This window comes from Solenopsis invicta, chromosome 4 (genome assembly GCF_016802725.1).
Source record: "Solenopsis invicta isolate M01_SB chromosome 4, UNIL_Sinv_3.0, whole genome shotgun sequence".
Taxonomy (NCBI): Eukaryota; Metazoa; Arthropoda; class Insecta; order Hymenoptera; family Formicidae; genus Solenopsis; species Solenopsis invicta.
The window spans coordinates 2,689,221-2,705,250 of record NC_052667.1 but is presented as its reverse complement, the minus strand read 5'-3'; the positions used below and the strand labels follow the sequence as shown (position 1 = coordinate 2,705,250).

Genomic DNA, 16,030 nt, shown 5'->3' with positions numbered 1-16,030 from the left:
AAAAAGATCAAGTACAAGTATTTTGGTAAAGAAAACTATTGTGAGCGAGCTTCAAATATTGAACTGAAGTTCAAGTATTTAATTTAATTTAAATATATAATTCTCAATGTAATATTTGCAATCTTCGGGAAAAAAACTCTAAAAATTCAGCACTGTGCGTGATAATTAAGCAAAGTAACTTTTTTTTTAACTCTCTATAAACTCCTTCAAGCAATATAAATTAAACTGATACATATTAAACTGGATCCGCATGCTCCTCTCGGATTTTAGGCGAAAATATTCGAATACTTTTCCCGGATTCGCGCAGATAAAACGAGCGACACGTGCAGCCTTCGTGTGCACGGTAAGCAGTGCATAAATGGAAGCATGGACTCATACGTTATCTCCATCAGTTCGCGTACGTGTGCCCATTACACGCTCGTTTTCGCGACGCGTTCACGTATGTACGCGCACCTGAGCGCCTTCGAATTTCATTCGTATGAAATGGCCATCCCGTGGACTGGATTGCAATCGTCGAACTTCGAACATCCATGCAAACCTGGAAAACGAAGAGTGCGGAAAGGCCGCGGTGGAGAGAAAAAGAGGAAGAGCCAGGTGCGCCGACGGCAGGCAGACTGGCAGGCAGGCAAAAGGGAAGACCCATTCTCAAATCGGCGATATATTCTTCGCGAATGATTTTCCCCTCGCTGCGTTATTTGATAGTTCGACTATGATGGACGTCTACGATGGCTGATTTATCGCCAGCTCGGGGAATCTCGGTAAATTGCAAACTCCGCTCGCATGAGTAATTATTCGGCAGATAATGGCCTGATTCCGAGACTCGAGACGGAAACTTATCGTCGCTGCGTCGCGCATCGGGGCGAATGAATGAACAAAGAAAGATGCCTCTTTCGCGATTTCGCCGCGTACGCTGAGAAAATGTTTCGATTATACCAACAAGAATGCACATTTAACAGAATTACTGATTATCATGATTGGATTCGATATTTCATAGCTTTAGAACGTTTGATAGATTTAACTATGAAGATTTAGTTGGTGTTTTCTATTTTAAAAAATCTATAAATCTATGAAACTTTCAGTTATATTCCTTCATTAAAGTTTCTTTTGGTCTAGTTAAATAAATGTAGAAAATAAATGTCATTCTATTCTTAAGAAAAGCAATCACTCAATTTTAGTTTTCCTCCTTTAAGTAATGGTTATCTTTATCCAGAATATTTTCTTGATAATCTCAAAATACACTCATCATTTACTTGAAACAAGTAGTATTTACTTAAAATAAACTTCTGTGTACACGTAGAAAATATACTGTGAATTATTTGACTTAAGTAAAACTTATATTACTTATTTCACAAATACTTCGTAAGTTCGCATCTCTATCATAAGTTTGTCATCAGCATCAAATTTATTTAAAATATATTCTGAATCTTAGTAATTTAACACTTTCATCAAGAATATCACGTTAAAAATGCGATTTGTTTATTCCACCCTTCTTTGATTAAATTTTATAATATTCTTCGAAAGAATATAGCATTGTTTTTGTAGTACATAATGCTTTTCTAAAATTCACGATGAGTATATTTTAAGACCATTATCAAAAAAATATTCTTTGTTAAAGATAACGTTACTTACTAAAAAAAAGTAAATTAAATAATTGTTTTTCTTCATAAAATTGATATCTTTTATGAATAAATATTATCATTATTAAAAAATTCTGTTATAATAGAAAGAAATTACCTATGCTTATCTGATAATTTTTAAAGAAATTTGTACATGTCTATTTCTCAACAGATATATTGATTGAATCTGCAAGACTTCCAATTTTTGTATTTTTTTTTCTTATTGTAATCGTATCCTAACAAAATAATCCTAATGATTTGTCGGGATTTCTTGATGTTTCATGTATTTTGCCAAATGCCAAACTCACGCTAATATCATCAGACGATTTGTAAACGCGTTAAAAATGGATTCCGCTCGCGGGTTTCCCCATCGATCCGGGAATTAACGAAATTCGCGGCGGAAGCGTACCGCGGCCGCGACGAGCACGGTTTGCACACGCGGGATTCTGGTGCGTGACCGCCGCGCGATCCGATTGCGATCCGATGGCTTGGTTTTTGAATGACCATAGAAATTGGGAATGCGGTGGATGAGCGTAACACCCCCGCTCGCGACACGACGCGGCGCGGCGCACAGCCGCGCTGCTCCTCGTCGCGTGTCGCGTGTCCGTGACAGGATTTTCTCGAGAGCGAGTCGCGCGCGCGGTCGTCGACGGTGTGTTAAATTCCACGCGTCCTACATAAATGTTACTGAAAACTTTTCCATTGTCCCGCGCGTATTACTCGTTTCGCCGCTCCCGTTGCGCCGGACAGAAATGCCTAAACTATCCTCCGGATTAATGGCATCGCGGTTTGCGGAACGAGCGCACTGTTCCGCAGTCGAGTTGCAGAGGAACATATGTCCGGAAAGTTACTTTTTTTTAAAAAAAAAGTACATAACAGTTAGATAAAAGGAAGACAAAATAAGAGTGATTAAATATGGATAATTTAATCAAATCGATCCAATGGGGAATTACATAAGATAAATCCCCGATCCTCAATGTTCATTTACTTGTTTCCTTTTTAAAGAAAATATAAGTTTAATGCAAAATAATGTAGTAATTTTTACACTAAGATAAAAATGGCTTTTAACTAGATTCAATTCTTTTAATTTAAGTACTCACATCTTTAACTTAAATACGTACAGAAAAAACGATTTTGCTAAAGTCTCTACGAAAGATAGATACAGATTTGAAAATAATTTTGTTGGACCATGAAAATGATTATGTAGGACGCTGATTTTTTTTTATAAAGATGCGCGAGTCACGAAAGAATATATAAGAGGGTGCGCGATATTTATTGCTAATCGATTTTGCATTATCATAAAAATATGACAAAAGAAAAAATTTTGTTAAAAAAAAGAGATAGAATTTGAATTTAAAAGTAGAGCTTCCCAAAGATTTTTCCAAGTACCAATAAAATCTCATGAAAATCCATAACTTTCTTTAAGAATAAGAAATTAATTATCTGAAAATTCCAGGTTTTTCCTGTTTTGCCCCGGTAATAAACAACCTGGTTAAATAATTTAGTCAGGTTAACAACTTTTTTCTCAATGTAACTAAAACGTAATTATCACGTAGCGTCATTATTTTTTTAACGATTACAGGCAACTTTAACGGTTGTTTTTACTTATTTTTTGCTTCTGTAAGTTACAAAGCTTGTTTTCCTGATTGCAGCCAGTGGTAAAGAGATAATTTCGGTCTTACGCTTCCTTGCTCCTTCCTTGCACGAAATTACGTTCCAGAGTACCTAAATGGACTCCATCACACTTTTGGGATTCAGTTTTACGATTATCTCTCCAGCACGAGTGTTACCCGATTTTAAGTCGGATCGGGATTTCATCTTAATGTATTCACTCTTTTCTTATTTCTTCTCGCCCCATTTCCCCTCTTATTCGCGAAAGGTGGTCGAAGGCATCGGTATCGAATCAGGCAGCATGCCAAATCGCACACCCGCGGGAAGATAAAGAAAAAGAAAAGAACAATCGGCCGGGGAGGACGAGGAAGCGCCATTCGCGAAAGAGTCAGTCCCGTGAAATAGCCCTCCTTCCTTAATCACCTTTCGTTTTAACGACTGCTTTTGAGGGAAATGGAACGATAAAATCGTCGCGCTGGCGTGGTAAGTACCCCTCGGTGATCCACTTTTCATGTTCGACGTCTCGTGTCTCGTAGCCGTACAACTTCGGTATCGCGCATTTACTTTTTATTCGATCGGCGTTTAATTAACGCCGGTGTCGCGCCGATCGATAACAATTTTCGCATGATATGTCATAATACAATAAAGTTAAACGGTTTCGGGGAGGTAACTGAAAGAGCTCCAAATTCGATTATTTGCCGTTATGCACCGACGAAAAAAAAAAGAGGGATTTAACGGAGCTCGATAGCGCGAGTGAAAATTATTTCTGCAGAATGATTCGTTACATGTGGCTGATCAAATATCGGCACACCGAACGAATATACACGCCTAGTGAAATGTTAAAAAGGGAGAATAAATACAAAAAAAAGTCGACGGGACGGCATACACGGCGAATGGTATCCGTACCAATACCAATGGCACAAAGGGCCGCAATCTCCCGTATCCGCGGGAAAAACGGGAAACGACTTTTGGCGCGGGTTACGCAAGAAATATATTGAAAACTCCTCTCGGAGTTCGGAAAATATATGTTTTGTGGTGTGACGTTTAAGGAAATCCCGAGATCGACAAAGTGTATTTTTAATCGTAGCATCTTTCGGCGCGTTATATTATACTGGCGGCGACAATATCTTAATTAATCCGAAAATAGTCATCCGAAGTATTGTTCATGTTCCAGCGAAGAAAATAAAGTTAAGTCATTAAGTTGTAGTTTCATTCAATGATCAAGAATCTATATTTATTTATTTTTTATTTCTCTTCGCTTTTTCTAAAAATATTGAATAAAGCACACAAAAAATTTCATCAGTTATATTGACAAGAAAAGCGATAATTCAATTTCCTTTTTCTTCTTCGGGTAACGGTTATCTCTTTAACAAAAAATATATTTGCTTGGTGATAGTTTTAAAATATACTCACAAACTAAAAAAAACTCATGTACTAAAAAAATTGTATACTCTTTCCAAAAATATTATAAAATTTTAGTGAAGCAAAGTCAAAATAAATACAAGTAAATCAAATTTTTTTTAACTTAATATTCTTGGTTAAAGTATCAAACTTAAGATTCAGAGTATATTTTGAAAAAATTTAATGTTCACGATAAACTTGTGATTCTTTGCAAATACACGAATTTATGAAATACTTAAAAGTAATAACCAAATTCAAGTAATTTATACCATGTATTTTCTACATATACATACACAATGATCTCGAACACTAATTCTAGAACAATTAATAATTTATCCAATATTAATATTAGTAAATTTTAATTGAGGTGTAAACATCACCTCAAATAACATAGAAAAACGGGTATGACTATTCCCGGGTTAATTGAAATTGAAAGAAACAACGGTCGTAAAAAAAAATCACTGTGTCATCTGACAGCAGGGATAACGGATCTGTAAAGCCGGTGTCCCATGAATGGAAATTTACAGCGGAACAGTACAGCGTAACCAATCACAACTCTACATTCATTACTTTGCTTTCTATTCTGCAGTTGTGATTGGTCGCGTTGTTTCGTTCCGCTGTAAATTTCGGTTTTATGGGACACCGGGCCAACGTGTGCTCTCTGACTCGATCCCACGCAACGGGACCGACTCGCGTCGGTGCTCCTTACCTTCTCAGAGTCGCCAATCGTTGTTCTTGCGCCGTGATGTATCCGTTCAGCGTGTCGATCAGCACGGCTTCCGTCTCGAGCAGCTCCTCCATATCCGCCAGGGCGGTGTAAAGTTCTGCCGCAACATCGCGTGCCGTCGCCGACAGCAATATCGTTACGACGGCCAACAAAGTCGTCTTCTTCATCTCCGCGATCGATCCTGCAAATTAAAAACAGATTTATAAATATAGTATTCATAAGTATATTCACGTAAATAATGTATATCAAGTAACGTTAATGTTTATAAATTTTATTTATGAAGCCGTGTCTCTCAAACAAATTCTATGACGGTGAATATCAAAGGTGTGTTTGATATTTCTGAAGTCAATATTTCATTTCTCAAGTTTCGATTTAACCGATAAAATCTTGGCGTGTCATGAAAAATCTTTGATATATTTCAGAAAGAATTTTGGCGATAAAATGTAAAAGAAACACTATTGTAAAATATGGAACGTCTATTTTATTTACATGAGAAACCATTTGAATTCTCTTCGATAGAATTCTCGTAACGCTATTCAGAACTATTAGGAAAGGATCGAGAAAGATTTTTGCTTACGAAAACTTCCATCCGAGAAGCGAAAAATCGCTAAAATCTTTTTCGAAATGTATCAGAAACTCTAGAACTCTCTTAGGAAGAGTTACTGTGTAAGTTACATTGAAGTTCTGAAAATGGAATGCCAACTCCATGGAGGTGTTTGCTATTTTGCTGCTAAAATTGAGGACACAATATAAGAAGAGATATAAATATATGAGATCAGAAATTTATGATAAATTCAACATGTTACTTATACTGAAATAATTTCAATTAAATGTTCGGTTAATATAAATATCAAATATTTAGTAATATTTAGTAATATTTACAGTTTAGTAATCGATTGGTTACTATTATGATGATCCGGGTTACCACTAATATAATTACTAAATATATGGTTACATTAACTAAACACTTGATTGAAATTATTTCATTAAAGCTTGATTATTATTGCCAAACTCTTTCTTTCAGAGAAGTATGCTTATCGTAAGCATCAAATTTATTGTAACATCTTCTAAATCCCAAGTTTAAAACTTCAATCAAGAAAATTAAAACAAAAGAAAAATTCAATCTGCCTATTATTCTGACATTTTTTTCATACTCATACAATCGTGTTTAAGTTCTATCCACTTTCTGCGTCGTCATTTCCATTTCCGCCTCATTAAAAATTACCAAGAGATTATCCGAGCTATTCCTCATACATCATTCAAATAATAATTTACGCTTCAAAATATAGCTGCTCTCATCCTGCTGAAGTTTCACCTCAACTTCCCGTACCAGAACCGAGCTGTGGTTCGCAAACACACATTGACTCGATCCCATCCCCGCGGCGTCCCATTGTTCCCCGTAAAAGAGCGACGCGACAGCGACGCCCGAAGCGGCGTACTTTAGCGGACGCCGAAATTTTCCCACGAAAAGCGAAAACTCTCGTAGCTCCACCGCCGTCGAAAGCCGCGGGAACGAGGGATGACGATGTGTCACCGCGAATGCGAACGCGAACGAGAACGCAAACGCCGTATGCGCGCGTGTTTGTGCTAGCTGTGAAAAGTTGCGGCTAGCGGAGTTTGCGCTGATCGTACAACTTACACCTGTCGGATCGACGATTTATTCCGTCACGCCGTCGATGCCACGTAAACTTCTCTTCTGTACCACATCCTCTTTTCCACCCACTATCCCCATCCGTCCTCTTAAGCCACCGCGGCCGTTCCCGCGTTCCACCCTCGCGCGTAGCTTTTCTGCCTATCCCTCTCGTCCCACTTTGCAGCCGCGCTCGAGAGCCGTTCTCGTGGCGAGTGGATTGAGAGAGTGAGGCGTGTCAATACGCGAATAACTCGGTGTTACGATATTCGATGCTCGTGCAAAGCGCGAAGAGATTACTAAAGGATCGTGACCACTTCGAGGGAGAATTCGCAAACACTTTGTTAGAGTTGGATTTGTCAGTGATAGCTCCTTCATAGAGCTCCTTCAGAAAAGCAGTAAGCGATTTCTGACCGGTTTAAGAATGTTTTTTTTTTATATGTCACATCTTCAATTATTACCAAAAGTATAGAAATTTCAGACATTGTTCTACTATTATATTTGAGTACCTGTGTGAGTATTGGCAATTCTTTTATTGGTTTAAAAGTTATTTAATTTTTTATTTGTTCTTCATTTTTTACGTAAAATTGCGTATTTATTTGCAAATTTGATAAGAAAGTAACATTACGAATTAAACTTTTTACATATATTATAAAACTCTAATAAATAGGTCGCGCAAAAGATTAAATTTGGATCCATTTATTCGTTTAAAAATTATTGATCTACAACAGCAAAATAGCGTTAACGAAGCTACATTATTATAAATCAAATTATTCTATTATTTTCCTTGCAACTGGTTTTCATGACTAAAATACATGATCAAAACTTTTTGTCATTGATTAGAAAAAAAAGAATAAAAAGCTTTTTCAAATTTTAATAACTTGTAGATGGTACGATCAAAATATTCTTAATCATCTCGATAAAATTTACGATGTCGATTGTTATGAAACTAAAACAATGCAGCAAAAAATCGATACTTGTATTCTGATGTTAAAGCAATTTTGTCGAATATTTTCTTTTATATCAAATTTCCCCAAATAACTCCTCACAAAGTTACACAAATAAATTATTTATCTAGACCAATAATTTTCGACGTAAATTGCTGTAAGTAATCATTCAATTCAGGAGATTGCAAAAAAAAAAAAGATTAATAATCAACGTTTGGTCAAATGTAATGTAATAATTATTTAATTAAATAAATGAATAAATCAGTAATAATCGCCAATAATATACACAACTAATAAATTAATAAACTTCACCTATACCCCGCCGATACGGTCCTAATTAACTAATTACCGAGTAAAAGTTCCGTAAACATCGAGGGGTGGCACCGTGTTGAGAAAATGTACAACTTCCGCGGCGCGTAATAATTCTTTCTGCCAGCGGGATGAGAGGCACGCGGCGGCGGCGGCGGCGAAATGACAGCGATCCTCGCTATTTTTCCACCGGCGGCTATTTTTTCGCTCATTCTCTTCCCGTCCCCGTTGCAACGGACTTAATTACGCTTACCGTAAATTGGCTCAGACCCCTCTCGCCCCCTCGGTAATCGAGCTTGAAACCACACCCGAGGCAAATTAAACCACGTGGACCACGCGATCACGCGTACGCGCGACAAAGAGCACGCATTGTAGAGGAGGTGGTATTATGGCGCTTGTAAGTATAATGGTCACTCGCGATATTCCCGTTATTAGCTGATGAATTCTAGTGATTACTTATCAAATCATGTGTTTAGTAGTTTGTCGTTGTGCAATGGCGCTAATATTCCAATATACAATAGCTGACATTTGATATCAGGCATTTTTACCTTGGAACATTTCGAGATTTTTTTCAGGTAACATTTTAGCGTTTAATCACACAACCTTCTCATTTTTTAAAAATCTGAGTGTATTATGACACAAATATATATATATTTTTTTGAGTGTTAATTTAACATTTTATTCAGCTGTACAGATTTCTTTTAGACATGTTGACGCTTCAACAGTTGTAATACAATCTCTTTTCAGCTTTCACGAAGCTTTCACGTCAAAGTAGTTGATTCTAATTCTACTAATTTATAATAAACATTATATGTATTATAGATTTTCAATACTGCGGTTTATATGCGGAAGGGTTGTGTACACATACATACATATGTACACATGCTGCAATATTTTCTCTTTATATTGGATAAATATGTAATTTTATAACAGTGTTTTTTTAACAAAACCAATTTTTTAAATTTATTTATTAAGAGAATTACATTACTACTTCTGTTTCTCTTCGAGCCGTCATGCAGTGTCGCCATAATTTTATAAATAATATCCTAAGTAATAACTATTTCATATCTCCAAGTGTAAAATCGATTGGACAACGCATTAATAAATAATCATTATTTTCAATTTAAAATATAAATTATTAGTAAAGTTATTGTACAAAATGTAAATGAGGAGACGTAATATAATTTTCTCCTCTTTCGCGGCAACATCAAGACGTTCCTGTCTTCGCGTGGGCTAATCATCCGCGCAGAATTTTTTGTTAAAATTCTTTTTCACGTTCTACTAATGCTTTTAGTTACTTGAGCTAGGGTACCCTCCTTCCACCTGTCTCCATTCCGTCGTTTCACTTTTTGTCAGATTCTCTTGGGGCAGCGCTTTTTGCGGTGGCGGATTAAAGCATACTTAGTATAGGGACTTCATCTCCAAGGGTTGTCCTATTTTTTCGCTATTAAAAATTTAAGAATCAAAGGAGAAGGTCGCAAAATGTCAAATGTCATTACTTTCGCGAAGAGAAAGAGAGAGAAAGAGAGAAGAGAGATTAATAAAATAACATTAAGAAACGGAGTTCTCGCTTGCATTTGGAGGCAACGTTGCAGTGCCGGGAAGATTAATCGACCAGATAATGGGAGTACTGATTATCGAAAATCGAATAAAGTACTTTCTTGGATATTGCAATCTTCGCTTATATCGCCTCGCGGAAAGTTAGCCCCTCGCCAACCCAACTCCATTTTATGGCACGCCGCAGATAAACCGCACGAGACACACGCGCTAGATGTGTGTCTTTACCATGGAGCACCGTGCGGCTCATACCTGTCATAAAAGATTACAGCACTCTGCAAATTGCCGTCCAAGTTATCCAATCAGATCGAAGTTTTCCAACCGCCGCCGGACGCGCAAGCGGCGGGAACAAATTTATAGAATTATCGAAGGGTTTCTCGAAAACGTCCACGCGCGTTATTGCGCAAAACCGCCCTCGGGGCAAGCCAGCTGGCTAGAGAGGGAAGGATGCGACACGAGGATGTAACACAGGCGATGTTGCATTTCTTTTTCTCCTCTTTTGCCGCCGGTAACCGTTCTTTTTTTTTCGCGGGTCACCGTGACTCCCTTTAGAACTCGAGTTCGGGGCCTCGCGGTAATTCGCTCCACGGTAAAGTTTTTTCTTTCTGGAAAGCGCTTAATTAATACCGGTCCTTCGGCGAGATTACACGAGAAGCTCGGCCGAATTTACCAGAGGTAAAACCAGCCGGGAGAATTCAAACAAAAATTATTTCCTCCGCTCCGTTATCCGACATACCGGTCTGCTGGAATTTTGCGCTAATTAGCAATTAACCGAAGCTCGAAGTCCTCGCGCGCGATAGAATTCGCCGCGCGGTGCGAATCCCTTTGTTCGATTCCGTATCGCGCGTTATTCATCGACGACGTATCTCAATATTAATCAGCGAACGTCCACGAAGCGCGAGAGAGTACGCTCGTAATCGAAACCGGGAGGGGAGGATGCGTCGGCCGATCCTCGGATGCGGTTTCAATGACGGATCCTACGATCCTCCATCTAACCCGGACCTCTAAGCTCACGTTATCGGGATATCGCACGCTCGATATCCCGACGACATCGCGTGACCTCCCCAGTTATCCGACACTCGGAGGGACAGAGTGCCCGCCCGTTAATAAGAAGACCGCGGCGCGCGACAGCTCGCGCGAGCAAAAAGACCCACCACCGCCGCCGATGCGACGGACGGTGGTGGCTTTCAAAGCGCGTTGCAGCTTCAAAAATGGTAATTTCACGGCCTCGCGAGCATCTCGCCCGCGGCCGATTTAATTCCGGACGAATGATCGCGCCGTCTCGTTCGTTTCGTACTGCCCCTTTATTTTTCTCCGTCTGCCTTTGTCTATCTGGTCCGCGCGACGCCACCCGATTCCGAGTTCGAACTCGTTATACATCCCGACCTTGCGACTTCCATCTGCTCGCTTCTCCCTCCCAAAGGGTCACCGTTCTCCGCTCTCTCTTTCTCTCTCGCTCGCTCGCTCGCACGTTCGCGCCTCCCGCGAAGGGTCGACTCTCTCGCCTGTTTTTTTTCTATATTTTTTTCCTCACCCCTCGCACTCCCCAGTAGACTCTTTTTCTCCCCTGAAATTATTTCGATGGAGATTGCTTCTCGTTAGTATCGATCTGCGTTCGTGGTACACAAAACTTTCCGATCGCCATTAACGGAGGCGATCAAGCGTCGTCTTCAGTCAATACTCACAAGCGGTATGCTACAATCCTACAGATTATTAATCAGAATACAAGCTGTTAACACGGCAAACGTCTACAGAGAATATTGCTCAGGAGCATAGTATCCAAAAGATTTTAATGTCGCGTACTAAAGGAAAATCAAGGTGACAGTTCTAATTACAAGTTATTTAAGGTTAAAGTGATTTTAATTAATTCGTGTAAATTTAACGATCAAATATTTAAAAGAGGCCAGTGTAAACAATAAATATTAGAATTTTAAAGAAAATTTGTATATGTATTTGAACTTATTGTGTGTGAATTTTGAAATAATATTTAAAAATGTTTAGGCATAAATCTCAATTATGAGTTGGCATAATTAAATATATGTTAATGTATCCCAGAGAGCCACTAAATTTTCACTCAAGTGCTAATTTAAGTTTAATACAGTTGTGTCATTAAAATTTTGACAGCTTAAAATAACATTTAATAAAATTTTGTTTTAAAGTAGTGTTCAATTATTCTGACACCTCGCAACTTATAAAAAAACACAAGAAAAAAGTGTAAAAAATTCTTAAATAAAATTCTAAAATAAAAATTAAACTCTATAAAAATATTATTTATGGATAAATTTCCACCTAGAGTAGCATTAGCATAAGAAAAACATGAATAACTTGTTTAAATATTAACAATAATTTAGAAAATAATTTGATGTTACAAAAATTACAAAAAAAATTTCTGTAATTTTATTAATTTGTGCATATCCGTAAAACATTTAATTTTAAAAATTTGACCCAATTAAGACTTGACCTATAATTAAGACCGTCACCATTTAAATAACGCACGAATATTACAGTGACGGGAATCTTACCGCGAGATAAATTGTTTACGAGCGAAACGTCTCGAACAAAGTTACGTCTATTTAAATTTCTTCCATCGCCTATAGCCATCATTTTGTCCCAACTCAAATTAATTTAATACCGAGGGGCTCTCTTATTATTCCGATCCCGTCAAGATTCTCACAGTTCGGAATTCCGACGAGAAATTCGCGTCGACTAAGTTCATCGATTCTACACCTTATTGAATCTAGTTGCCACAGTCGGATTGGGCAAATGAGTAGAAAACGTTCTCCCGGATCGTCTCCTTACGCTATTTAGAAGGAATTAAGGAGCGGAGAAAATTTCATCAAGTATTATCGTCGATAATCTATCTGCAATCTAAGACGCCTTCTTTGATGTCTACAAAAGTACCCGAGATTCATTTTAAGTATTAATTAAAATAAAACAAAGTTCTCCTTCTATATAAATAGAATTATCTCTGTCTCTCTCTCTCTCTCTGAGTCTGTTGCAGTCCTTTTGCAATCCAATCGTTTGTTTGTCAAGCTCTCGTGAATGTGCGCGAGCTATCGTTAGACTTAAGGGTGAGACTTCCTCGTGAGCTTCAACAGAGTTCTCTGAAAACCGGTCTAATGTACCCCGTGAAATTTCGAAACTCACCGATGCCATCACGCCTCAATGCGTCGCGCGGTCACTTACAAGAACCCGCCCTCGTGAAACGAGAGGCGAACTTGCGCGCGTATTCGCCCGATAATTAAACTTAAACTTCTCCGGAAGCGATATTGTGTGTATATAGGCTACCGACGTAACCTGGAGTATTTCGTTAGTGAGTTCGCGCTGAGGTGGGAGAGGCTGATTTTCCTGATAAGTAGGCAAGCGCGGTGGTAGGTATCACAAGAGACGTCGAATGACTCCCCAAAGAACTTATCGGAAGTTGCGAGCGTGTCAAGTTACTTCGCTATTTTGCAAAACGTAAAGTGTAGAATGTGTCACGATGTCTTTTCAAAGTAAGATACTTGGGTTGAATAAGGTTCTCTTAATTTATTTTATTTTTCAGAAACTCTATTTAATGAAGTTTTTAATAAATAAAATAAGTGAGCCTTTTCAACCTAGGAATCTTATTAATCATTTTAATTTTACTTCAACAGACGTACAGACGTACAGCGTACTCGATATATATATACATAAAATAAGTTTATACGTTTTTTTCTCTCGTATAATTTTTATCCATATTTATATAGAAAAAATAATAAGAATAGTTGAAAACATTTAAAAAATAATTTTTGCATCATTTTCTTCTGAAATAAAGTTGCAATTACGTTATATTACATATTAGAAATTCTAAACAATTACATGTACATACAATGTTATACATTATTATGTATAATTATACATAAGAATTTTTCATTTACTCAAATTTTACTTAAAAAAAAGCCAATGCAAAAATTGCCCTTTTAATTATCTTTCAAACTTTTTATTGTTACTTTTTCTATATATACAAATAGAGAAAGAAAACGTAAATGGACATATTATATATATATATATATATATATATAAAATATTTATATTTAATTATATTTAATCTTTTTTATCAAGTAGATATTTGCCGAAGCCACAATTTTTTGAAATTTTTTTCTTTTCAAATCTCGATTAATGTACTTATTACATATATCCAATTTTACGTTTATCAATATTATAAATAACGCGAACAAGAGAGGTCTCGGTTTTTTTTTACTTCTTTCATAATTTGCGTTCGTTTCATACCAGCGCTGACATTGCGGAGATATATCTGCGAAAATAGCGTAGCGCGATTGCACGACGTACCTTTTCCGCATATAGCACACGGCTGTCGTTCGAATGTAAGCTGGATGTTTACACGAGCTGCGAACTAGCGGGCGATGAATTATTCGTACGCCATCCCCGTTTTTCCATCGTGACTAGCTTGAATCTGCTGCCAGAGATTTCCGCGGGAACATTTTTTCCACCCTCGTCACCGGCGCGACGGCACAAAGTTCGGTCGTTTAATATCGGGAAAAGATCCGCGAATCCCGTTCAATCTAATGAAGGTAATCGAAACGTGTCGGCTCGATATAAATTAATGGGAGCTATCGCCTGTCGTAACAAAATATGCGAATTATAGATATGTATAAAAGAAGTTAAATAACGTAACGAGTTAAGCATAATTAACGAAATCAATCTGAAATTAGAATCGCAAATAAAGTATAATGTAATTTTACAAATAAAGTATAATGTAATGCTACAAATTAAATGTAAAATTGAGAATAAATAATTCATACCTCGATTTATATATCCGGCATTCAATTTATAATAGGCGATTACAATTATCCGCGTTTTAATTTATATCAATTATTTATTTTAAATTATTGATTATAATTATTCGTAATAATTTGTATTGTACCGACAGGATTTAATGCGTTTAAATTGAAGTCCACTGTTGGAGAACGAAATGGAACGTACATACGGAGAAGTGCGGGCGGATGGGTGAAGAAGCGAGACAATGTACGATGGACTGCGGTTTCTGTATCGTGTGTGTTCACCTTCGTTCACTTCACGGCGAAGCTTTCAACGTCCGCTCCTCCGAGGGTGAACGTGTGTGCACAGAGTCCGGGGTCGGGAAAACGTTCCAGATCAGTTTCCAAGCCGGCCCCTTTTTTTCCCATCGCCCGATTCCCTATCGACATCCACGCAAGCCCGTTCGACCCGCGGCGAAATGCGGAACGTCCATCGGGGATGGGCTTATCGAACGTTGCGTCTGGTCGACCGTTCTCCATTTTATTTCGCAGCCAGGTTCTCGCTTTTTCCGGATTTTTATCGTCCACCACACGATACGCGTGTCGTTCCTCCCGCGCGTTCCACATCTCTACGACGAAGGGGCGCAAGTCGTCTCCTCGAGCATGCATATTTCTCCACTTTCTTCCCTTCCCCTTGTGACCCCTGCACATCACGAGCATTAGAAGGCGTCCGATAAAGAAACGGATACGTCGTTATCGGTGCGCGCGAGCGACTGAGAAAATATTCAGTACCCCGAAGCAATATACGAACGTTTCTTTCTTTACAAAATTTAAAGACGTGCATGTCACATCTGAAAGCACTAATAAAAATATAAAAACTTAATAAATCGTCCTATTATTACGTTTGAGTAAATAACGCAACATTGAGAGTGTCTTAAATATGAAAAATCTAATCTTGAATGTTTTTTTTCTTTAATTAGAATTAAAATGTTATAAATTAATTACTGAGTAAATATATCTTTTTTTTATACAAAAAATTACGGATATTTAAATGTAATTATTTAAATGTTTATAACATTACATAATAATATTCCATATATCGTTGTGAAATATAATGCGATCAACGTTCACTATGCATACGTGAAAACTCTGCCCACCTAGCATCACTATGTATAGATGTAGTAATTCTATTGTTTATAACATGTATGATAAAGACACAATATTTGAATGTATAATACAATTGCAACACGTATTGACCCTATCATTTCTATAACTTTCCGTACATGTTGTAAATTTACTTCTGCAATCTGCTTAATTACAAATTATAAAATTAATCTTACTCTTGTATACAGCATATTTACAAATACCTGGACATTTTCAACTATTTAGTAACTTCACATCTATTATAGTAGGTAATTTAGAGAAAATTTTTTTACAGTGTGGAACATTATCAAAAAATTTACGTTATCTGTGTAAAATTTGAGCGCAATTCT

The 16,030-nt window shown here is 37.4% G+C and overlaps 1 protein-coding gene across 1 annotated transcript in view; it reads right to left on the bottom strand.

The window, feature by feature from the left end:
• The window catches only part of LOC105195693 (prolyl 4-hydroxylase subunit alpha-2), a 196,808-nt gene that overhangs the window by 26,263 nt on the left and 154,515 nt on the right, over positions 1-16,030 (bottom strand). Inside the window, exon 3 of the mRNA XM_011161213.3 lies at positions 5,338-5,536. Within this exon, the coding sequence (XP_011159515.1) occupies positions 5,338-5,522 (185 nt within the window). The 5' untranslated portion in view covers positions 5,523-5,536. The remainder of the gene's footprint in view (positions 1-5,337; positions 5,537-16,030) is intronic.